Genomic DNA, 25,709 nt, shown 5'->3' with positions numbered 1-25,709 from the left:
TCGGTTTGATCCCTCCCATACTCTCTCTAGTGATCACATATGAGGTGAGTCAGTGCCTGAAGATGCTTGGTGCTGATGCCAAAGGGGAGTTTTTCACTAAAAAAACATTCTTTTACCATTCCTTCATTGGCACAAAGCATATACCAATGCTTAGATCATGTTGCAGCCTCTGTATATGAATGTGCCAAAAGAAAGTTTATCTTTTTTGGAGGAAAGCTTATAGCAAGGCCTGGTTTATTTTTGTTCTGTTTTTGGATGAAGAAAAGAACAAAGCTTTTAAATGCATTATCTTTATTTGTCTGTCGTAGTTGTGTTGTGTTCAAAGATCAGGATAGGCCAATTGAGTCTAACACTAAGATCTGACTCAATTTAAGAACATGGTCGCAGTCAGGGAAGCACAAAGGAAAACAAACCATTTCCAAGCAGTGGAATTGTCAGGACCAGGTCTAGTCGAGTTTTGGACAGATTCTAATGCCCAAAATGCTTGGAATTCCTGCGTTGGCACAAGCACGAGAATTTAGTGGTGCTAAAACAGAAACAAGAAAGAGATATTTTCGGTGACAAGTTCCCAGTATCCAGCAAGGAAAAGTCTGTTAATTACACAAACAGATATTTCCATCCCCAATTATGGCCCTGTTCAAGGCTCCCGTTGGTCTGAATGGGTACCGTGTAAAACTTTTACGGTATAACTCAAAGCGAGGAAATATCTGTGTGGCTTTAAATCACCTTTGTGTTCCTGCTTTCCTATAGCCAGGGTACACCAGGCAGCATCCTGGCTTATGCTAGATATATTTTGGGACCATTATATCATCAGGGCACAAGTTGGGTACAACTGTTACACAGTTGCTTCCTCTGCGACCCTGGGCAAACCACTTTGGGTCAGCTGTTCCAGGTATTTAAATGCCTAAAGATGAGAAAGGTGTTTCACAGGATTTTCCAAAGCATCATAGGGCCTTACACTTTTAATCCTACTAGGCAATTTACTCCTCCTCTCTAAAACGGGGCAATATGTTGCTACCTCACAATGGTGCCACAGGGATTTAGGTAGGAAGGATAGAAAGGTGCTCGGATGCTGCCTGTAATGGAAGGTTTACGTTCTGTTCTTGCTCCTTACCTTCAGTCTTTACAAGCTTGTAGATAGGCAGACCTCTGCAGAGATTCTCAATGGCTTTACCATAGATTAACCATTCCTTCACATTTGCAAATACTGATTTGCCGGTATCATACTGTACCCACAGATTATTTGGGGAGTATATTTTCTTCAAAGTCTAAAGAGAAAATGTTAAATATCATCAGCAATGTAGCTTTGGTTTCAGTCTACTAACACGTCCTGTGAGAAAATCCCAAAATCTAAAATTATCTTTCTTTGGTCTCATACAAAGCATTAGCTGAGAAAGCTACAAGCTGTTAAAAAATAATACATATTTTTTATCTATTTGTAAACAAAGTTCACTAGACAGTAATTCTATCAACATAGCAAAATTGAACTGCATTAATGTAATAACAAATTATGTTAATTGACTGTGATACAGTTAAACAGTTTGCACATATGTTCATCCTCCCAGTCTGTAGAGGCATTTTAAAAACTGCATTGGTACATTCTGCTGTAGAAGTGCTACTGTTAGACTGTCATAAAATGGGCCAGAGCTGACGCTCATCTCCAGGCAATACTCCCAATCACCTTCATGAAAGTTTTGCCCCAGTAGGAAAGTCACAGTCTGCTCAAAGTAAACTGATTTCCAAATTCTGTTCTGAAAACAAAATAACTTCAAGTATCTCATCCCTAAAACATTAGCACGACAATGAAAAAAAAAGGAAAAAGCTTGTGTGAATTCATATTAGGACTACCCAAAAGTATTCAAACACACTATTTCCACAGACACAGGATCTTACAGTTCTAACTGTAACCACCACCCACTATAAAACTGCCGGGTGGGCCACGATTGCTCATTATTTTAAAATAATATTGTATATGATATTCCCTTGAAGTTTTATCTTGCCAGTTCTCTGTTTCATCATTGCAAATCCAACAAAATAGGTTCCTAAGAACAACAGCTGTTCTTAATGGTAGAATGGAGGGCTTCTATCATACCACCCAACAACGCAACTTTCTTATATACAGTACAAGATTCTCCATAAAATCACCTGTTTCTCAAATGCCAGGCGTCCAATTTCTCGCAGCTCTGGGATGGAATCTTTCTCTATTTTCAGGATAAAGCAGGCATTCCGTGAAAACACCCTTGTTGCAACATAGCCCTGTGATAAAAAATTAAATATAATTAAATTCATTAAAAACAGCTACCACCCACATTTGGTGATTCCCCCTATTCTTTAGGGTGAACAAATAACGTAAAGTCGCTACACTGCTTATCATGACTTTGCAGTTACACTGTCACCTTTGGAGAATGGAAGCAGCCTCCCTATATTAATGTATATCTATAATAGTGAAATTATCTTCTTCCATGGACTTCTGCTGTACTTGTTACACATGAGTGATGGTGGCCTGATCTTGACTCTGTTGCATTGCAGTCAATGATATTTTTCTCCCTTTCATGAACAACCACCATGGGTTTCATTACAAGTCTTATCTAAACAATTGCATCATCATATGTGTGGGACAAAGAGATGGCATAAGGGGAGGAGAAGTGATGGAAGTGTGAAAAGAAAGAGTTTCAAGACAACTCATGATGACAATACACCAAAATAATTTCTCTATATTTAAAAATTCCTCACAGAGATTGTTTGAGTCTAGGCAGATTCTTGGATTTACTTACATGCCAGTAGTCAAAAATGGTATCAGAGGAGTACTCCCCAGCACGGACATGGACATCAGCTAAGTACTTCTCATTGTCGATACTCATAGTTGCAGTGACCAAAGCATTGCCAGGTTCTTCCAGGTAGAAGATCTTTGGTACAAAACACAAAATAGTTGTTCATCATTATTGGCCTTGTATCTTTAAAAGGTACAATATAAATGAAAGTGTTTCCTCTCAAATAATCAAATGTGATTGTTTCACAAATCCTAAGTCTCTTTACAACTCTCTGGCAACCTCAGGAGGCCCTCGAGGTGGAGGTTAGTTGCCCAAGAGTTCAATTCAGGGTGGGAGAGGAGGGAACAAAGCCACATTGCAGGAAAAGGTGAACAACATGGGGCAGCCTAGTCATTGTGTGTGGCAGCAGAGATTGTCATGACAGAAGTCTGCGATGGTCTCCAAATCTTAGCTTGAGCTAACGGGCTACCCCCCTAGAATTTCCTGTTGCTATACAGCTGCACAGAACTACCTCTTTGGCTTGTACGATTGTCTCCTTTGGCAAAGGCTATTTTTCCTCTGTCCTTAGCAATAAGCATCTTGTTAGTTTCTTCTGTGCTTTTCTTCCTATTATATTCCCCCATGCCCAAGAATCTAATGCATTTTAAACAAGTACATGCAGTAGAAGGCTTGTCAGTCTACTTACTTGTGCTGCGGAAGTCTGAATCCAAAAGACTCCCAGCAAAGCGACAATTGCAGCCTGTAAAAAGAATAAGCATTAATACTCAACAGAAACATAGGGCAGTGCCACACCAGCAGGACAGAGCTCAATAAAACATAATAAATCATACTTCTGAACAGGGATTAAGTTCTGCATTCTTTGCTCAGATGGTGCTTCCACTGAGTTCAAGGAGGTTATTGCACATATAAGAAATGTAATTTCCCCCTGAACAACAGAAGAAACAATACACAGGTCATATCATTAGTCCCAGTACTGCACCCCTTGTTAGAACATCCTCTTTCTGTATTTTTTTCTTTTAGAAAGGAACTTTCTAAAATATAAATTCAATAAAAATGTGTATACTCACAAAACTCTTCATTTTTCTTTCAGATAAGAACAAGAGGCTGCAGAAAGTGAAAATGGAAAAGAATCCCAGAGACATTCAACTTTTATATCTTACTGTAGGTGTGGGAGACATTTGACAAACGTTCTTCATGACTCAAGCAATTCCATATCTACATGCCACACCATGGCAAGCCTCTTTATCTGAATATTGGGCTGGCATAGATAACCTGATCCTGATACGTCAAAAGCACTCAATAAGTCAGCTTTTGTAAAATTAATCACTCTAAAAATGGCTATTGTTTGCTGGTTTAAACTCTGGAGGAGTTTCAACTCTTGCTGGTTCAAGCTTTTAGTATTTAACAGGATACTTATCCAGAATTAAATGATATCAGGAAAGACTCTGTTATTCAGTTATTCAGCTGTACTTTGTCTTCTGAAATATAATTCCTGGCCACCTGATACTCTGCAGACAAATCCTGGAAAGAAATACCTATATCACGGTAGCCTAAGTGCCAGCTAATGAGCAGACCAACTTTACATCCATTTCCTCCAACTAATATGTGCACGGCCTTTTCTAACAAAAAGTGCTGCTCATTTTTGATTAGTTGCCATGATGCATATCACACGTATTTATATTACTGACACTGTCAGGGATGATAATTGTGCTTCAGAGACACAAGCTGAATAACTACTAGTGTCTCCAGTACAAAAAGGAGCAAAACGAAACACAAGAAGATGTGTGGTTTGCCCAAGGTCACGAGTCAAAATGAGCCGGATGGGGATTCTTTCTTTAAAGCTAACACTATTCTCTGTATTTTATCAAAAACACACTGATCATATAATATTGTGATAAGAAATGTTCTCCTATGAGTATGACCTTGTCTGGACTCCTTATTTCATCTCCTGCTGACTTCAACATCAGCCAGTGCAGGTACTTTGAGGAATCACACTCTACTTTTTACAAGAATATCACAATTGAGGCCTGTTCTCTTGTGATGAAACGAGAGTGTAAAGTAACAGCCAACAAATTTCTGTAATGTCAGTCATCAGAAAAGAGGTGAAAGAGGTTGTATGTAAATCTAGCCCTACAAACAGGCCTCAATGAAAAGAGGAAATTGCACATATTTGCTTTATTCCACATAACTTAGCACAAAAAAATGTGATCTTGAGTGTAGCAAAGCCATGCTGCTCAGCAATATATCAGGATATATGAACAGACACCAAACTCATGTGACAAGCGTGGTTAGATAAGACTAAATTAGATCAGATTGATGCTACCCTCCCATTGAAAGCTGCCCCTCCCCATTCTTCTCAAATGATTCTTTGTTTGCAAGATTACCATTATGTTGGAAATACTCACAAAACAGATTTTAGTAGTCAAATGAGTCTTCCACATGTGATCATAGTAGGATTCAGGCACTGCAAGCTAAAATTAAAAGTTGAAATTAACTTTTCGTTAATCATTATGGCTTCATATTCTAATTTCTTTTGAGATACTTTCATAGTGTTGAAGCATGAGCTTAAACATGGACACACACTTCTATGCCAGCATGAGCATGGACACACACTTCTACACATGTAAGAGAAGAGCAATATGCAAAATCAGCAGTACTTAGTGAAGGAGAATTATAACAGTAGCCATTATCTCACTGATGATTTTCACCTTATATTGGACTAGGTGAAATCTTATGATCCAGTTATATGAGGCCAAAAAATAAAGATTAATTTCTAAAGAGAATTTTACTAATTAACTTTATTACAAGAGAGAAGATATTTTTAGTTGACTCAGGTCTGTTACTCAAGGTGAGCCTGTATATCCCTCCAATAGGAGGGCCCTGCTTTTTGGAGACTTTTTGTCCGCAGTGAATCTGCACATCTCCCATTAATACACCTGAAATTTGCATGCGTTCACCGAGGGGCAAGACTATGCCACTTTCCTTTAAGTGCTCATCTAATTTAAATAACTGAAGTAAACAGCTGCATAAGAGGGGCTATAAGATGCTCTAATTTCCTTGAACAGAATTTTCACTTCTGTCAGTCCTCAGGTGGAGTGAGGTTTGGCTTAGGAAGAGACTGGTGCAGTCTCAGAACTCCTTAGTGAATCTGAACTTTTATGGTGATACTCACATTTCTCAAGGTAGTCTTCTTGCGTTGGACACATTCGATCTAAGAGGGTTTCCCCTTAGATCACTTTCTCTCAAGTGTTACACTTGGGGTCAGATTGCCATATCAGCACAGAGGAGCTCGGAGGAAATGGAATTTGAGTAATGTTTGGAACAAAGCAATATGTTCTGCAAGTCATTGTTACAACACAGCAATGTTAATTATTGTCACAGGAAACTGTTAACTTCTTTGATATTTTCATAAGGCCAAATATTTTCAAGTTCATTCTAATTTACTGCAGTGAAATATGATTAAACTACAGAATGACTTGCAATTTACATAAGTAAAATTGCAAGGAGAATTTGGCCCACCATTTGGCACCATCATCCACTAAAAATAATTTAAACAAAAGAACCTTGAACATAGATTGAAACGTATACTTATACAATTTCAGTTGAAGTCTGATTAGGAATTTCAACACATAAGGCAGATTCATTCAATCTAATTCAGGTGGGAATAATGCTGGCATAGAAAAAAAAACTCTCCTGGAAACTCATGGTTTTTTTCAGGTACTTTTGATAAATATTTGCTTTATCAGGGAGTGAGAAAGTAGTGGGAGGAATGTAAAAAAAAAATCAAGCAACACCTCAAAAATCAACAAAATTCTCTGCACTTAACTTTGCATACAACTGGCCACACTTATATTGGATCAAGAAAGGGTGACACAGCCTAGAAAATTCTGTGTGGCCAAGGGTCAGGTCAAGCAGAATTTAATCAAATGAGTAGTCAAAAGCCAAGCTTCTAGGACCAATCCAACAATAATTTCAGTAGTTTTACTCTCGCTAGAAAATGACATAAGCAAAAACATGCGAAAATGTAAGTATGTGTGTGCAAAACAAAACACTGATTTGAGAATAGGGTTAAAATTCATATAGTTCTTAGCCATAACAGTTTGCTATATATTGATAAAACAATTTAGTAAAGAAAAAGAGAATGCTTTGGGCAAAGCTTTAAAAATGAGACAGAGAGATACAAGCTTGTACTGGGTAAAGAACAGAACCTTATACAGTAAGACTCCCCCTCCTTCCCCTTTTTCCTGGCTTCTTCTATTGTAATTAGTTTCTTAAGCTTGTCTTGATGTCAAATGCTCTAGCTGTGTATGTTTGCCATATAAGCTATTTAAGTAATCAAAAGTTGATGGAGGATTTGGAGATTCAAACTTCCAAGTGTGACACATTATAATAATAGCCAAATTGGCCATGGTTGTTGCAACAAATGGACAAAGCTGCTTTCCAGCTCATTGCTGATGACACCACAGGGATTAGCATAATATAGTTCTATTTCTCAATGCCTTTCTCATGAGAACTAGTTGATTAATTAGGTATTCAGAGACTACGAGAAGATTTTGTGACATAGAAAATAGACTATTCTGTGTGTGTTCAATCTCGGAGGCTAAACACATACCTGTCTCCACTTGGCATCCACAAATCATTTCACTTAGTAACTTACTGTTTTCATTCACCATTATTTTATACCTCAGGCAAAATGCAAAGTGGGTGCAAAATGGACGTGGAAAAACAGAGTTCTCCACTCACAAGCAAACAAGGCAAATAACTCATCCTATAGAGTGGTTCTATATATAATTACCAAATTCAAATAAACATTAAAAAAGATCTACTTGCTACATAATAATTGATATAAAATGCCCATTGTTACTGCTTCCCCTTTACCCAGGTTTTGTTATCTCTAGTTTATGGTTCAGTTTCCAGAATTAGCCCTCAGCTTGTAATCAGATTCTCTTTCTGTTAAGAATCTCTGTAAAAATACAGAGGCCAGGCCTCAAGACCGGTAAGCAGATCCTAAAAGACAGAACAGTGCTGAAAAGATTCAGAAAGGAAGGCAAACAGAAGAAGAACTCAATAATTTCTATGATTTAGAGCTAATCTCATGATTTCTGGAGACACAACAATGCCTTTAAATGAATGGATGTGGAAATCTTGCTGTTTTAAAAATTTTATGAACTGTGGATAAAAACAATTAGGCTGAGTCCTTTGTCACGTAGGCACAAAATGTCACTAGGAATTTTTTCTTATTAAGCACCAGTTTTCTGATTCTGATTAAATTTTTTTAGAAGTTATTATTAAATATATTAAAATTACCATGAAAAGTTTTCTTTCATCTTCCCATTTGCAAGGAATTCAATCAGACCGGTATCAAAGCCTGCTGTTATCAGAATAGTATCACAGGAAGGACGTCATGATTTTGTGAGCAGAGGATACCTGCCAGGAACATAAACAAATATTTTAACGTTTAACTTGGGCATGTTAGTGTATAAAAAGTAAAAGTACACATCAATTACCAGCAGAACTTGCCTTTCCTACCATCAAAATGAAGTTCACCGTAAGTATGTGCATCACTTTCTCATAAAAGTGTTAAAGCTGGACAGTTTTAAAGTTATTTTGAGTCTCTCTTGGCACTTACTGAACTATATTGCTGGTTTCCGTAGGGATTACACAGTAAAATGGGCAAAAGTTTTGGGACTGCACTGGTGAAATTTCTTATACGGCAGTGATTTCACTCCATATGCCTACTCAAACCTGAAAGAGGGAAGTGCTCTGATACCAGGGCGATGTGCACATGTAAGATCTAGAAAGGGCAATATTCTCTTACTCATAACTTCTAGGTGCGAGTCATAAATAGTCTTACTGGGCACAGCTGTCTGATCAGAGTGCAGGAGAAGAACCATGAGATGTGAGACTCCAAGTGCATGACTGTGAAGCACAGTGGTACTTATGGCAGTCTTCAATTGTTGCAGGATAAATTCCAAAATGTTAGTGCTAAATATTCTGAGTTACGCTTGGATCTCACTCATAAAAAAGCCTCTCCTTTGAAGTCAACAAATTTTGGGACTGATTCAGTATTTGAGGGACTGTCTCCAAGAGAATAATTGTTAACAGTAACTATTACTATAAAACAATTTATCATAGCAATCTTAAATCTTACATAAAAATATATTGGCAGTAGTTTTGACCTTAGAGAAATCTGAACAACAAATGAGAGTCACTGTAACTGTAGTATCTTAAAAAGCAGTAACAAAATGTTTAACATTATGGTTTTCTGTACAGAAAAAGATTATGCTTGCCTTTATACTATTATCTCTGTTTGGCAGCATGAAATGTATTATGAGGACGCTCAAGTCGCATTTCTGCAGTGTTCCAAGCACAGAGCTGAACTGAGTACCCATATTCTAACTGTTCATGAGTAGGTGCTCATGCACATGGACGTTACATGGATCTGCTCCACGCCTGAAATCCAAAAGCTCAGAGGGAATAGTTCACTGCCTTTTAAAAAATGAAAAATTTCAGCCCAGCTTTTTCCAAGGAGTCTACTGTGTTTAAACGATCTTCTTACCTGGGCAAAATACACTGCTAAGGTTAACAGCAATTTATATGATTTTTTTTTTATCTGATTTATGGTCATTTTAACACAATTTCTTCAGCATATTTAAATACTCTTCAGCTAGACCCAACTTCAGAAAAGTGTGGAGCACGTATGGAAAGCTAAACAGGAAGTCAAACTTATTTTAAGACAGCACATAACTTGATGCAATATGAGCAGTCACAGTGTTAGCGTGGTAAATTCCAAATGTTCGTTTCAGGTTGTGATTGTTACTCTTCTTGGAATTTTCCTGGCTCCAGCTCTTGCTAACAGTGTAAGTATAATGCTATGCATACTTATATACTGCTGCCATAAGAACCAGTGGCCTTTAGTTTCAACTTCTGAAAAGCATGTTTCTGAAAACGAAGCCGAATTCTCTGTAAAATCTGAAACTTAGAATGAAACTGCATAACAAAACATTTAACTAGTCAATATATTGAGGGAAAAAGTCAGTTGCTAGATATGAAATGAACAACAAAATCTGTCTTGAGATTAGCATAAACAGTAAAAGTAATTGTGTGGAGATAGAATGGTAGCATAAAGGATCTGATCACAAAATACACTGAAATACTATAGTTACTGTCCGTCTGCCTGCAGGTTCCTGCTGGGGAAAGGACAATAAGAAAGTATTTTACTTTTCACGGATTTTTTTCTTGCAAGTTTGAGGCAGAACATCCAATTTAGTTTTTAACTTTAAAGGCAATTCTCCAGTGTTTAAACAAAACAATCTTTCCACGTGGTCTAAAAGGCATTTTGTACCGGGGAGGGGGATGTTTTTAACGCTTGTCTATCTTCATAAGGCAGATGCATCAGATGTGTATGAAACCCAGGATTAGGTAAAGCCTGAATATAGGGTTTGACAAAACACTACTAATGGCTTCCCAGCCTCTCCTCTAAGGCTGGAATTTATCCTTCCTTTAATCTGGTCTGTAAGAACAATGATTTTCCAAAATGCGGTTATCAGAGCAATACATTGACAGACCATCAATAAGCTACAAAACTAAATCCTTATCTTCTCTAATCGTTTTCAAAAATCAAAATGTCAAGAAAAACAATAAGGGGAACAATGATGGAAATTCACACCAGACTTTGAGCATCGATAAGGACAACCTTGTGGTCAACATTGACTCAAACGATGGTTCCAACTCCTGGAATTCTGTCTGGGACTACAACACTGTAAGTGGCAGCCACCACGGCTCAAACACCTTTTCTGCAAGTTATTCCTTCTGCTTGCAAAGATCGTGATATAAGCCCATAGTAAATGGGCACTGCTGTTACTCTGTTGGTCTTTTCTTGATTGAGGCCTATACAAGAACAACCAGACTCAGGAAATTTTCTGAAGAAATAATGACCTGAGTTGTCAAAGTGCACAACTGCTGCATGAGTTAAGCAAACACCATACAAAGCTGCAAACTTGCTTTGTCTCATGCTACTGAGAAATCTAAGTTTGGACTTCGATTAGCGCTGGAATAGAACCAAACATTTTTTCCAAAACACCTCAGCTTCAACAAGAGTTAATGAGATTTTACAGTAGGCGCTTTGAAAGTGTTCCCATTCAACCGTTTTATTTATTTCTGTTATACTGTATGCTGCACTGATCTTCTTAGCAGTCAGTTTCTTCATCTGACTTAAGCAGGGTAACATATACATATCGCATTACTGGAGAAGGAAATATATTTTACCTTTGATTAAAGTCCCTCGTCAAGCTCCATGACACATTGACTTAGACAATATAATTGAACAACATTATTTTCCTTCTCTATAATTATTTGTACTGTATAAAGCCACTTCTTACAGTGCTTCTGTCATTCCACTTCTCTTTTACTGTAAGTTTTGTTTGCGACAAATGAGAAAAGTTATTTTAAAAGCGCCGAATCTCTTGCACTTTTTTTTTTATATATATATTTATAATAGGGCTTTGCTGCAACCAGGGTATCTTCGAAAAAGACCTGCATCCTTAGTAAAATAGACACAAATATTTCTCCTTTTACTGAACTGGTTCCTCCACTGCCTCCAGGAGACGAGGTAAGATGGTGAAGGAAAGTGGTGAGAAATCTAATTAAACGCCTGAGAAAAGTATACATTCTACAACTGCAAAGTGGAAAAAAAGCACCAAGAGGTGAGCAAAAGTTTCTCAGAAAGACTGAACCACTCTAAAAATTTAATCTCTAGTCTCTCAAAAGTTATGCTGTACATAAATAATCCCTTCCCCGTTAAGATGGGCGTGTGGATTCTGAATGCTATTTCTGTTTTTTTCTAAATGCTGTTTTCTGGGTTTGTTTCTTTGATGCTTATGTGTTTGCTCCTCAGCCACTTCCAGTATCCGAGTATCACTTCATTGTGACAAGAAGGAGAGTTGGAAACCTGGCCCCGTATGGAAAACCCATTCAAGCTCTGTGCAGAGGAATTCCCGCTTACTTGGCTTACCCAGCTCCACGTGAGTATGTTTGTAACTAATGTTTACCAAAATAAAGATTAAAAAGCTTCTAAATAAAGATTAAATAAAGATTTAAGTAAAGACTAATAAGCAATTGAAATAATTATTTAAACTGTAATGCATTTCTGCAGCTTTTTATAAATTTGTGAATCTGTATGTAAGGAGAAAAAAAAAAAAAGGCAGATCTGTCACTCTCCTGAGTACAACTGAACTAAGATCAGGCCATTACAGGAAGGCTTTGGCCTCTAATTGTTGATATGAGTCTGAATTTTTCACGAACCTTCATGCATACGCAATACGTTGATGCCCTAGCTGCCACAGGTCCTGCCACAGCAGGATTTTGAAATTCAAAACCCAAATCTGTAATTTACTTGTTCAATTTTTTGTTTTAAAAGGCTGCACTAACAGCTGCTTATAGGACAAATTTAGAAAGAGGCAGCTCAATTACTAAATTGAGAATTTGTTAAGTTTGACATTTTTTGGTGGAAGACCACTGTGTTGGAAAATTTTCACCTAGTTTGCTCTCATATTTTCTTAGTCCAAATCTGATATGAGTTTTGGTGTTCCTTCCTTTCAGCATCAAACTTTTTAAAACAAGATGTCCCATGTTTGAAAACATGGATGAACAAAGTGATTTTAAATTACTGTCCTCACTATTGGTAAAATTTTTGCTGATGAAGTCTTGAGGAAGAGAATTTACATAACACTGTATCCACAATGAAGATTTTTTTCCTGACAATCTTATCCTGATCACATTTTCAATCATTTCTTTATCTGTCTCTCTTCTGCTCTGTGTGTAGGCTATTGTCTCTCAATAAAATTTATCATTAACCTGCACTGGCTTGCGTTGTGATTTCATTAAGCCTTGAAAAAAATATATAAGCAATTCTAAAGACAAGTTGTTAAACTAGTGTTCTTGCAGAATTCCAATTCAAGCATTTAAATCTGATCCTGTAGAATTTCTCAGTGAGATTTCATTTCCTGCCTTAAGCAATTATTTATCATTGCCAAAAGCTAATGGTGTTTTCTCCTGCATAACTGTATTTGAAATAATAATAACTGAAATACACATGTATGAAAATAAGCATATGACTTATTTTAATTTATTATTAAAATAATAAATATTACAGTCTTTTGTTATAAAAATAATAAACATAGTACATTATGGCCAATTACAAGTAGACAGATGTATTATTGATCTAATAAGCATAGAAATCCAGCTGTCAATATAGGAGAATTAATAAGTGTACTACTGAAATGCAAACACTTTGTAGTCGAATATAGCTGTTATTTAACAATATTTGATAAAACTTTAACACAGGAAACAGAAAAGTATACCTTAACCAATTGAAAGTGCAGCTGGAAATTTGAGAGAACAAAAATGTAATAAGGCCAAAACTACAGAAAAATGGGACTAATTTGTTCTGCAGGTCTGAAAGGATTAATTCAGTAACTGGGGCTGACTGGACAGTATCAGATTTTCACCCTCCTTCCCTGTTCAGAGGCCCTTTTATTGGGATTAGAAAGGAGTCAATCTAAGAGACACTTTCCTGTTCAGAAATAGTCAAGGGCTATTCTAAATCAAGGATGTGGCAGCCTGTCCTGTGCAGTCAAATGTTTGTTGGGTCCGCGGTAGTTAAATTAAAATCAAAGCTTGGCTGCCTGCACCCCCCGCCCCCCAATATTTTAACACCTCCAAAGAAAAGTAACTATATGGCTGCACTATTTAAACAAAGCTCCCAGCTGCTTTGCCCAGGGTTTCTGGAGAGAATCTCCTCTCCTTTTCCAGCTTTACACTGCATTTTCTTTGAGATAAAGCAAGCAAAGCCCTCTTTACTTAACTGATAGCTTGTCACTGGGAAATGTCTCTCTGGGGGCCTTCTAGCCCCTGAAGAATATGGGCAAGGCTCTATAAGGGATAGTGACTTAAAGCCCCCTGAGCTTGCAGGGATCTGACCTGGGCAGCATGCACGGTGCAGCACAGCATCATGCTGTCCTAGCAGTCACGGTCCAGGGTGATGTAGGGATACCCTGCAATAATAACACAAAAAAGTCAAATATTTAATACAGCTAAAGCAGCAGTTTGTTTCCCCAGTGAAGCAGCTGTCATAGGTAAACTTAAGGGCAGCGCAGTTTTCAGACGAAGCACAGTTAAGTGAATTTTCCAAACCTCAGGATTTTAGTTTCAATATTACATTTTGGCTGTTTTTTTGGTGTAATTAGGAAGTCATTATATTTCACGATGCTCATTATTCAGTTTAGACTATATATTGGAATTGAAACAGGTTTAAACTTATCAGAAAGAGAAAGAGTTGCTGTACAAAACAGAGATTGCTAACTGGGGACATGACAGCAAAGTCTCCATTGAATCAGAAGAGACATCAAAACTGTGACTCTCAGTGAAATGACCATATAAGTAAAGAGATATATGGATATTCTTAATAGTGCAGAAAACTGGAACTGCAAACCGTGCAATAAAAGGTCCTTCTCAACAAAGAACGGGCCTGAGCTTTTTTGCTAAACACAGTTTCCTCGATCTGCAACAATTTTAATTCTCTGAGGGCAACACATTAGCATGTCAAATCAGTATTACAGATTCACAGGTTATTATATTACGATCTGCAGCTCTGATTTTCTTCTTAACCCACAGAAGACAGACTGGGAGGATTCCGTTTTATTTACCTCTTAAAAACAAAGAAGGAAAAAATAAAGCTGCTCATACTGACAGAGAAAAGTTCAAAAGTGTGACCCGAGTATCATTAAAAAGCCATAAAACCACTTAATAAATGTATTTTAACAACCTTGTGTATTGTAAGACAAATTCAGGACGCTGAGAGAACCTGATTTGTGAGTCTTTTTTTTTTTTTAAGGTAAAAAACAGGTAGCATCCTTACTTGAGCCATTAACAGCAGGTATAATGGCAATCTTTCAGGAAAAGGCCACAAAGACCCCAAAACGGATAAAGCTGGCATGGTACAGGGCAGCCAGGGCTGCTCTCCGCAAGACGGCTGCGGCGCGGCGGTGCCCCCTCAGGCGCGTTTTCCCGCCCTTTTTCCCGACCGTTAGCGCCGACCGTTAGTCCCCTCCTCGTCACGCGCCCGCCTCGCGCCTCAGACACCCGGCGCCTCCTCCGGGCTGCCTTCCCCCCTCGCTCCACCTCAACTCAGGCAAGCTTTTTGATTTCTTCAGCAAAGCAAAGGCTTAATTCCTCTGGGGCACGGGCTTTCCTCACTTTTCTCCTCGGGGATTTTCCCTCCACTGCCGCGCGGCGGTGGCGGCTGCCGTTTGCCCTCAGAACCCGTGCACGACACGCGTGGCTCTGCTCAGATTCGTACAGGGGCTGTTGCTTGCAAAGAATATATCACCTCTATTTAGCATAGTGGTATTTAATAAGAACACCCCTTGGAGATTGGCGGACTTGGCCTCAGCGAAATTGAAAGCAGAGTTTGATTTAATGTACTTGCAGCACTGGCTATAAATCGTTTTTATATATTTGAAAATGCCTTGTTTTTGGAAGATGTACTGAATTCCAGTTGGAAAGTAATTTGTGATCTTTACAATGATTTCCTTCAACAAATGCAGAATCACACTAATACCACACAGAAGAATCAAGCTGAGCAACTTGAGACAAAAAAAATTCTTATTCAAAAACCTCCCTAAGTGAATCATAATCTCTTTCAATAAATATTTGCTTCACTGCAAAAGATGAGCTGAGGTAAGATTAAAAATTTTCTTGCCACCGTCTAGAAAAACAACAAAAAAATGCCCAGATATTTGCACTTGTGTGTTATATTTCAGCTGAAATTTCCTCTTCATTGAAAAACAGTTTCAGTGGCAATAAATCCTCTCATTGCTGTATTTGGGCCATATATTTTGGTGGACTCTGAGAATGTATGGTAAATTATAATAATATTTGAAGGTACAAAGACTAATGTATTTGTGTTCATCTAATGTAAAGCTAATGTATTTGTAACTGGGCTGGGTTAGAGGATGCGACACAGCTATGCATACACACCTATGGACATAGCTATTTACTCACAGACACAGGAACGAAACCTGCTGACCAAGCCCATTTGCAGAACTGAACATCTTGAATGCTTTCTCTGGGGTCCCAGCGTCTATGGACTGGGATTAGTCTGTAAGAGGTGTCAAGTCCAGTGAATGTATAATGGCTTTGTTGCTTTCCAATTCCCAGGCCAGTATTTCTTCTAAGTCACACCAGGACTCACTAGAAAACCCCCCCACAAATTTTAGGATACATTATGATCATTTTTTTCCAGACAAAGCTCCACAAGGATAGCAGGAAGATAAAAGCATCCGTTTGACCCTGTTCATGTGGAATGAGATATATTCATGTGGCTTCGCTTCATATACGGCTATTGGAGCACTTTAAAAAAAAAAAAAAAAACCCTCAGTATTATAATTTTTACAATGCAAATAGGGTGGTTTACCTTGGTTACTTGGGCAAGAAATTAGTTCCCTTTACAAATTTTTTTGGATTTTAGTAGTTACCCTGATATTGCTCAAGTTCTGTGGGATTTTTCAAAAATAGTTAGAAAGTCAATACATATCAGAAAGTTATCATTAAACATATTGAATTTCTCACTGCAAACAGAACCTTATCTGGTAAATTTGTCAGGCTTTGGCAGGTCAGAATTTGCCAAGTACAACCCCCATATTTATGTAATAGTTATAGCAGGAAATAATGTTCACAGACATGCAGACATGGGCACAAATCCCTAGATAAGTTGATTTCAATATCTAACCATTCCACACCTAACATTGAGAACTAGCTCATATAAGGTCGAAGGTTAACATTCTTTTCAGCCGCACTGGCATCTGCTCTACAGTCAAAATGAAATCCACTGTGAGTATACATGCCATTTGCTTCTTATAAACTAAAACTCTGATCCAGAACCATTGCCTTTATACCCTAGGTGTGTTTGCCTATATCCATTTATAGCAGAAAGTTATTCTCCTCACAGATTTAGCTCCTTCAGAGAGCACAGCTCAGACCGTATTAACCTAAACAGATCAAGAGGTAAGGATTCTTGCAAAGATTTAGCTATATATTATTCAATCTCCAGGGAACCTAATCCAGAACCCATTGTTGTCAGTCATTTTGCAAAACTGGAGCAACACTGTAATGGATCTACCACTTGTAATTTTTAAATGCAGTAAATTTCTTTCTCCTCACTCATACAAAATCTCACTATACGAGTATGTAAATCCCTTCAGGAGAGTCTTCAGATTCGGCTCTTAAAGTAAACTACTCATACAGGTCTAGGTTAAATTGTTCTAGGGTAAAGTAAGGATGACTCAATTTAGATGACTGTTGTAATTCCAATATGAAAGAAAAAAGGGGGAGGGATGCAAGGAGTATACTTCAGCATCAGATTAGGAAAAAGTCGTTAGAAAGGATTCTCATGACCAGCTTTGTCAGACAGGCCTGCATTTACACTTCTATGCTTTCAATTTTCATTTCAGATTGTGATTACTGCACTTCTTGGACTCTTGCCGGCTCCTTCTCTTGCTGATAAGGTCAGTGTGGTGACCAAGGTATACATCGCTGCTCTGTTTCTGTCTTTCCTGCTTCTTGTTTTTTCCATTTTTTTCTGATCCTGCAGTGAAGACCTAAGGCCAGTTTTACTATATGGTCAAGCCACTATCATAGAGGAGAAGCAAGGCTTCCAAGAGTAAGAAGTAAAACACGAGCATTTGAAGCTAGAAAAAGTTAGATTAAAGTGCAATTTTTCAACAGTAGGGCCATTAAACACTAAATCTTTACCAAGAAGAATTCCCCATTGCTGGAAACTTTCAAATCAAGGCTGAATATTTCCTGTGTTCAAACAAGAATGGGAGGACGTCCTGGGTTATGTGTGTGAAAATGAATCTGTGAACTCAAGAAGAAAACAGCAGCCACAGAACATGCCTCAGTTTCCACTGCCTTCTTACTGATCCCTACAGGCTTTATTCTTTAGCAGTTTGAAATGAGATGAAAGTCACTTAAGCACATCTCGGGCAAAAGTATCCAAACTAAAGGCCACAGTTATGCCCTGCATATACTCTTTTGCATTTTGCCCCATAAAGTCTAAGGCATGCACTGATTAATGTAGTAACAAAGGCATTAGACAATACTCACGGAGATTTGTCAACAGGATTAGGAGAAGGCCAGACTGAAAAAGAACACAAGTTGAAAAGGGAACATTTTTCCATGTATTGCTTCAGCCCAAACTAGTTTGGAGTGCATGTCAGTATAATGTCTTGCAAGGAGAGTCTTTGAGGAGGAGCAAGGCCAATGAAAATACACTGCCTTGCCTCACAGATAAATACATAAAAATATATATATATATTTTGCTTGCTCTATTTCACATGTATTTCTAATGAGAAAAGTAAGTATTTTACCTGGGTACTTTGGTTTAAAGCTGTACCTACCCAAGAAAAGTATATAAGGTCAATTCAAGACTTACGAATCTTTCTTGAAGATTTTGCATGTTTGTCAGTGAGTCTTACTTAGAGACAGAATAGAGACATTTGTAAGTATTTTAACAACCTCAAACTTCTATCAAATGGTTCTTACTATAGTACCTTTAGCTCCAGTTTGGTGAGGCACTGGCTATCCCTGGCTCCCATCAAATCGAATGGTGAAGAAAGGGCAAGACATGCGAAAACAGAGTCAGAAAAAGAGGCCTTTTTTTCCCCAAGGTGGTAACTCCATCCTGTTGGACACTATTTTAGTTAAGTTTCATGCAAGCTCCTAAAGCCTTTACTCATTTTAAACTGTAACAGGAATAAAGCCATAATGAGAGCTGGTGTGGGATTTGCTTAGAATATGTGGGACTTTAGAGCACAACCGTGTCAGTATTCATTTTAGCTAATTAGAATGAGCTTTCTAAAAGCACTTTTACTGTAGGCGTCCTTAGAAGGAAAGGATAAAGATCATGCTTCGTAGAGCTGTGTTTATGGAAAAGTAGAAAAACTAAGGACATGCTTACGGCCTTGCAAACCTACTTGCATTTGGCAGCTAAGAGATCTCCAGGGTGCATAGAAATTGCTTTTAATCTTTTCCATTCTACTTTACAGATTCTGCCTCTTGTCTTCCTTGTTATTTTTGTGAATCCAGCTTTTGCAAGTGAGGTAAGTGGAAGACCATATGTCATGTTTAACTTTTTTTTTCTTCTATGTATCTATTTTCCCATATTGTTTATGAGATGGCATTCTTATTAATTCAAGCCTGTAAACATGGATCTCAGAGTCATTCTCTGCTAATACATGCAGTGATTTTGTATTAGCGTAACAGCTCCATGGCGGCAGGATGGCAAGCGTTTTCCATTAAACTTGCTTCTGTTCTGCTCTTGCTCAGCATACAGACAGAATAATACTCAAGGGTAAACAAATTTTTGCATTTCATTTAAAATGCAAACTGCCACATTACCGTGAATAAACTGAAGTTAACTGTCCCAGTACTCTGGTTACTATATAACTTAGCTCATTAGAAAAAATAGCAGTGAGTTTTACTTCCTTTCCTGTTCTGCTGACATTGATTTTAATTAAATCAATTTGACAATCTGACACTGAAATCTAATGGAGCTGGTTTAACACTATAAGGAGGTAGGAAGAGACTGCCATGGTGTAAATTGTCTGGGCAGCTTTCCTTCTGTTTTCTTGTGACCATTCCTGCGCACAGTATTTCTGCAAAGGCCTGTGAAGGTCTTGAACAGGAAATCTGGCTTCATATGGAAATATGAGACAAGTTTATTACCAACAATTTGTCTTTTTATTCACAATCATTTTTAGTAGACCCTTACATGCCCGTAGAAACCAGGGTCTAGCAACTGTTGGATTAGACCTAACCTTAGCTTGGTCCAAGCAGTAATTATGACTGACAGTGGGCTATAAAATTAAGGTTGTTCTCAATGGGCTTTCTTCAGAGGTGGGTACTGATTCAAATCAGTTCTTCCCAATTCTGCACTATTAGTTTGAGCTTTCTTTTTGAGTACTATCCTTTGCTCAGACGCAGAAGCTATGGTTCAAGACAGACATTCCTATGGTTTGATACAGCATATGTCTGATGATAGATTTGTGTTTCTAGGCTATGCAATTTAGCAGTAAGGGAAATGGTGGGAGACTGTCTACCAGACAGTGAACATAAAATCATAATGTGACCATAGTCATAATTAACATTTATTCTGGAACATACTCTTCCCATGCAATTTTTGACTACAGCACGGCAAGGATCCAGAAAGGCACTTTAGTTGCTTTATGAATACCTTGCTTCAGTTTCCACAAGAAAAGTGCATAGTTCCAGCAGCTTAGAAGTGAGCTTCATTCCTTTGAGAGCTCCGATTCAAAATAAATCCTTAGACTTGAAAACAAGCAGACAGTCAATCCATCACTGCAAGAGGGAAAACTTAGCTCCTCTTTAAAGATCCCAGAAAACATCAGCCTCATTTTCAACTTCATAAGACCATTTCTTGTCAACATCTATAGCAAATAGCATTTCTTCATGAAACATGTTGGCTGAGAATTGCGTGTTGAAACACAAAAACCATTCTTGATCAAAAAGCCCACCTTTTATCTATTAACATAAGCAGTCCTAATAACATGCAATTTAAAAATAGCTTATGGCTAATATGTAATACAGGCTTCCAGGGATTGATTACAGATTGTTACAGAGTTCAACAAGTCAGGTAGTTGCTTATAACCATGGTTTATATGTTTCTATGAATTTCTGCACCACATGTATTCAACATTTTAACATCCATTTATCTTGATCAGAAGTGTTGCAACACTAACAGAGAACTGCTGAATTCTGCTTGACCCTTTTTGTATGGAGGATGAAGGAAAAAATGAATCCATACCTCAGCCTTTGTTACTTCATCTGTCTGATGACTGTTCAAAGCTGATTCATATGGAGGAAACACCTTAAGCAAAATCTGCTGGTCAGGTTATCATACGTTATTAAAATATCCCTCCCTGCCCTTTTTTCCTTCCTCCGCTACTCACCCAATTCTGCCAAATCTTCACTGTCATTTTTGTGTCATCAAACCTGTTCCCATGGAAACACATTACAGGAAAATTGCTCCAAAATGACATTTCTGTATCAATAACTAATTTTACTGCTTAGCAAGCTCTCTAATATACTGCCATTGAAAGCCATAAGAGATGCAGTGGCTGAACACTCAGAAAAGATTAGACTCCTGAACCTCAAAGACAAGTCTTGATGGAGCTTATAGGAAGAGGTAAAGCTCCATACTGGATATAGGTTAGAAAGATGGGCCAAGAGATTATATGTTGGACTGATTTTTGTGACTTAACAAGAACAGCTCAAAATTCAGAAACGCCTTTAAAATCTTGTGCCAAATTCCTTCTAGACGTCCGGTTTCAGGAGTGAAATGATATAAAGACATCTTAATTTTCCTGCTCCTCCTCCTACGCAGGAAGACAGGCAACAACAAAATTTCCCCAAAGGAGAAAACAGCCACACTGAGAACCTGAATATTGCAGAAGCGGTGCACGTGTCTCAGAACAACACTGTGCAAGACGGTCAGGAATGGGACATGTCTCCTGCCCTTTGTGCTATATGCTAGATTTAGGCACCTCCTGTGCTTATGTTGATAACATGGTGAGACATTAGACACCATTGCCCTGGGCACTGTCAAGACAGAGAGGAAGGGGCAGTCCTTCCTGCAAAGGACGTATGGCCTTTGGAGCATGAGCGAATACATCTGAAGTAACAATTCTTAACACGATGGTTGCATTCTCCATATTTACAGCAGTTTGAAATGAATGAGTCAGACACTGAAAATCCAACAATGCAGTAGGACTTATTTTTAAATCTCGTTAGAATTATGCGAAATGAAGTCAGTAGATCTGAATCTTTTATTCTCTGCAGCTTTGCTCCCTCCTGCTGGGCATCTGGGCTTACCCTTTTGCCTTAAGGCCTGTGGAAATCAAACTGCACAAGAACCTAATACCCATTTAAATAGGCAGTGCTCTGTCAGTGCTGCTTGCATATTCCCTTGCTCAAACCAAAGTTAGATGCATGGTTCTAGGTAAGCGAGAGCACAGTATTTAGACTCCATTTTTTCAGGGTGCATGCACTCTTAACAATCTTCCCAGAGGGTTAATTACTGCCATGTTAAGTATCTGATCACATTGAGCAGACTCATAAGGAGAATACTCAGTTTGCATTCTTATGAGTCACAGAGGACTGAGAATCAGGACACCTGTGTTGTCGTTCGGACTTGCTCATTAGAGCATTCAAAAATTTGAAGCTCAAGCTCTCAGAAGATGCTTTTAATTGAGTGCTTTGATTTTGAGAAGGGAGGTTGCTTCAGCCACCTGATATTCAAAAATGCTAAAAGCCAGGAGCCCCTAATGCCTTCCTCACCATTTGGTCCAAATCTGGGATCAGTGGGAACCAGGCTGGTCTTTTTTGTGTAAATTTGATTATGCAAGAAGAGACACCTGTAATCATAGAAGCCCCTTTGAGTAAACTGGCCTGAATCTTGTCCGACTATAACGTGAACATTAAAATCAATTGCAGAGGCATTGCAAGAATGCCCTAGTGCTGGCAAATTGCTTGGAAATGGTTGAAGCAAAGGGAAACAAAAGGAATATACATGCAACACTGCTGAGGGAAGGGAGTTGAGATCTGCATAGCCTTATTATATAAGCCTATACTATACAGCATTAATGAAAGGGGACTACAACTCACTTGACTGCCCCCACCGCTCCTAGCTAGGTTTGGCTAGAAATAAAAACAAGACTTGGAAAGGAACACCATATGGCCTTCTTAGATCATGGCAGAATTATTCCCTACACTGTATTTTCTAATGCTTTATTTGATTTTAATACATCACAGGGCATATATTTTCCTTTTCTATACTCAGCCTAACATTCTTCTCCAGGAAGAAGTTGCATATACATGCCATGAACTAGTAGCCCTTGTTAAAGGGCCAATGGAAAAAACTCTAATCACGAGGAAAATATTGCAGTACATCCTTGCACATTACAGCAGAGACAATCAAAATCAAAGAAAGGCAAAGTCAGATAAAAGCAAGAGATAAAGGAGTTATTGATCCCATTGAAAAATTAGAGCATCCCAGAGAAGAAAAAGCCTCTTGGCCACTGGGTGTCAGCCTTGAATTGCATTTTACTGGAAATACAGTTTAAATGTAAAGGGGGCACCACTCATTACGCAGAATAGTCCACTATCCTCAAGGGAGATAAAACAATATAGCTCTACTGAAGTTAAAAGAGCTATGTTGATTTACATAACCTGCATGTATGGCCAGTGAATTTAAGGACACATCTACACTGAACATAGGGAAGTTACAATGCTGATATATTTGCGATAATAATATTAGTAATCAGTGCTGGCAGTTCATTAGATTTCATCTATCTGTGCAAAACAGCTGCATCTTTCCAAAGTGCCCTGAAAACTGAGGAATGGGATTGTGAGATCTTGACATAAACCGTTATCTACCTTACAGGTCAGACATTTGTGAGCCAAAGCAAACCAAAACCTGCCCACCTCCCCAGCTGCCAGGAAACCCCCAAAACAAGCGAGTGCTCACAAAACCCACACAATGCTGTCATCCATCAGCAACACTGCTGTGACCACAAACTGACAGAACCAGCTTCTTCCCAGCTGTGATTTTTAGGAAAGGTCCTCCAGATATGTACAGGATAGTAGATGATAAAACAAGGAAATCTGCAGATGCTATTTAGCACTTTCCCCATCATTAACAATATGCAAATTCTATTCCTACACCAGGGGTACTAGTTGGAGCTTAATTAACTCTTTAACTACTGCATGCAGTTAAGACACTTTCCTTATCTCTTTCGTACAGAATACAACACACATGCTCTCCAAAAATTATTGTCTTCCATACAGAGCTACATTCTTCATAATATTTTTCTTTCTAATATTTTTAGCAAGCGAGGGACAGAGACAGGAATTTCCACTCTCCTTCCTGTCTCTCACATGGGCTGCCTATGAAGGAGCTGCTTTTCTCAGAGCATCGTGTTCATTTTGCCACTATTACCAGACCATAAACAGATAGATGTATTCTTAAGACGGACATATAGGAAAGGACTAGCCCAGAAGAAAATCAAAGCTACAGCACAAAGCACAGTATTTCATTTTCTCAGCAGTTCCCTCCATCTCCGAATGCTCTAAGCTTCCTCTGATGCCTCATTCATTGGCTTTTTCCCAAGCTTTACTGGGCCTTCTGTCAGCCTGAATCCACAGCTACACAGGGAATCTGATCTCCTCTTCCACCCCCCCCCCTTTCTTTCCCTCTGCTAGATTCTGGCCAAAGTTATTTCCCTGAGTACAGTATTTTTTTTTTTTTAATTCTCCATATTTGTTCATCTCAGGGCCAGTCAGATGAAAAAGGTTCTTGGTCTGCTTTTAATCTTTAGGCAGACAGAGATCATAAGTTGGTGAAAACAAGATACTTTTTCTGACTGCAGTAACACTGCCCTAGCTGTAGCTCACATCAGAATCAAGCCCTAAGTATTTTTCTAAAGTTGCTCAAAAGCAGCACATTAGTCCCCAGAGAGAGAATTTTTCTTACATCCCTCCTATTTAGAGATATTTTTGTGTCCTGCATTCAGCTCACTTTCTTTTAAAAGAGCAAAAATCATGAATCAGCCTCATCCCTTTCTTAGTACAATACAGTACCCAAACACATGCATTAAGCTCTTTTTGTGTATTCCAACAATTTTTGTAGTACAAGCCTAACAGCCATAAACATTTATGTCTACTCAAGATCATCCACATAAGACTTTAAAATCCCAAACCTTTTCTGTTTAACTAGCATACGCATTCTGGCTGCAGGAACCATAGCTCTATGCTATTGTACCCTCTAGCAGCATCACCACACAGGACCTAAGCAACCTAATCAATTAGAGATACAAGCCAACAAATAGCTCCTCCACCTCTTTTTTCAGCACTACCCAAAAAGGAGCTCCTCCCCTCCCATCTTGCCCACCCAGGGCTGGTGCAGGTGCTAGCCTGCAGCTTGGGCAGCCTTGCAGCTGCCTCAGTAAAAGGCTCTTACAAACATTTCCCAGAGTCTCATTCCTGCCTGCCATAGGAAGTCTCATAACCTAACATAGATCTTTACCTGTACAGCAACAAGCCCTGTTACTATTCTTCCTTCAGACTCAGAGAGGAAGTGAAACTCACATGCACACTCCCAACTTCTTGAATTTAGGTGTGGAAGCTGAAAATATCCATCTACAAAACACCTGGTTCTGCCCCTGACTAACCCTTGAGATGCTTTGACTTCTAAGGGATCTCTACTTCTCTCAGCTCTGACCAGCATTTAACAGTAGGACCGGGGAGGTACCTGGCATTTGCCCACATCTCCATGTTATTCACACCAGAGGTAATGGAGCTGGTGTACTTGATGAGCATAACCAGGTGCAGGGGAGAGAATGCTCCCAAAGTTTTAATCATTGATGCAGCAAGGTGCCTGACTCACTTGTATTCCAGGTGTTTCCACTTCTGTCAAGTCTGCTGTCATGCTGTTTGTCATTTTCCCATGAAACCTATCCTGCTGCTTTTCCTATTTTTTCCTCAGATTATCAACTTTTGCTAAGAATTCTTTTAAAAGACAAATTTAACTCTTTAAGCAACAAAGAACAGCTTGAAAGCCTGACTCCGGTGCACTCCCACTCCCCTGTCCAAAATCTGCCCAGGTCCCTTGGTGCTTAGTGCCAACACCTGAAGCTGCTCAGCTAAACAGTAATTAGCACTCAGAGAACAGCTGTGTTGCTGCAGCCTGAGAGGATTTGGGAGGGAAGAGTAGGAAGCCTTGTCCTTTGGACCTCTGATTTAGCTGCTGTCTGCCCTAAGGGCTGATAGGGCCTTTAGTGTGGGGGCTCCTCTGTCTTGGAA

General features: G+C 38.7%; 1 protein-coding gene across 1 annotated transcript; it reads right to left on the bottom strand.

Annotated features, from left to right (window-relative positions):
- Nucleotides 1–446: 446 nt before the first annotated feature.
- On the bottom strand, nt 447–25,347 carry GKN2 (gastrokine 2). The gene is made up of 6 exons (XM_026081701.1): nt 25,294–25,347; nt 3,457–3,510; nt 2,775–2,906; nt 2,146–2,256; nt 1,115–1,268; nt 447–526 (listed from the first exon to the last, which is right to left on the bottom strand). The coding sequence occupies exons 1-6, from the start codon at nt 25,345–25,347 to the stop codon at nt 447–449; spliced, it is 585 nt and encodes a 194-aa protein (XP_025937486.1).
- Nucleotides 25,348–25,709: the final 362 nt, after the last annotated feature.

This window comes from Apteryx rowi, unplaced genomic scaffold (genome assembly GCF_003343035.1).
Source record: "Apteryx rowi isolate R43461 unplaced genomic scaffold, aptRow1 scaffold_56, whole genome shotgun sequence".
NCBI lineage: Eukaryota > Metazoa > Chordata > Aves > Apterygiformes > Apterygidae > Apteryx > Apteryx rowi.
Note: the sequence above shows the minus strand (reverse complement) of the source record. Positions and strands in the feature narration are given on the sequence as shown.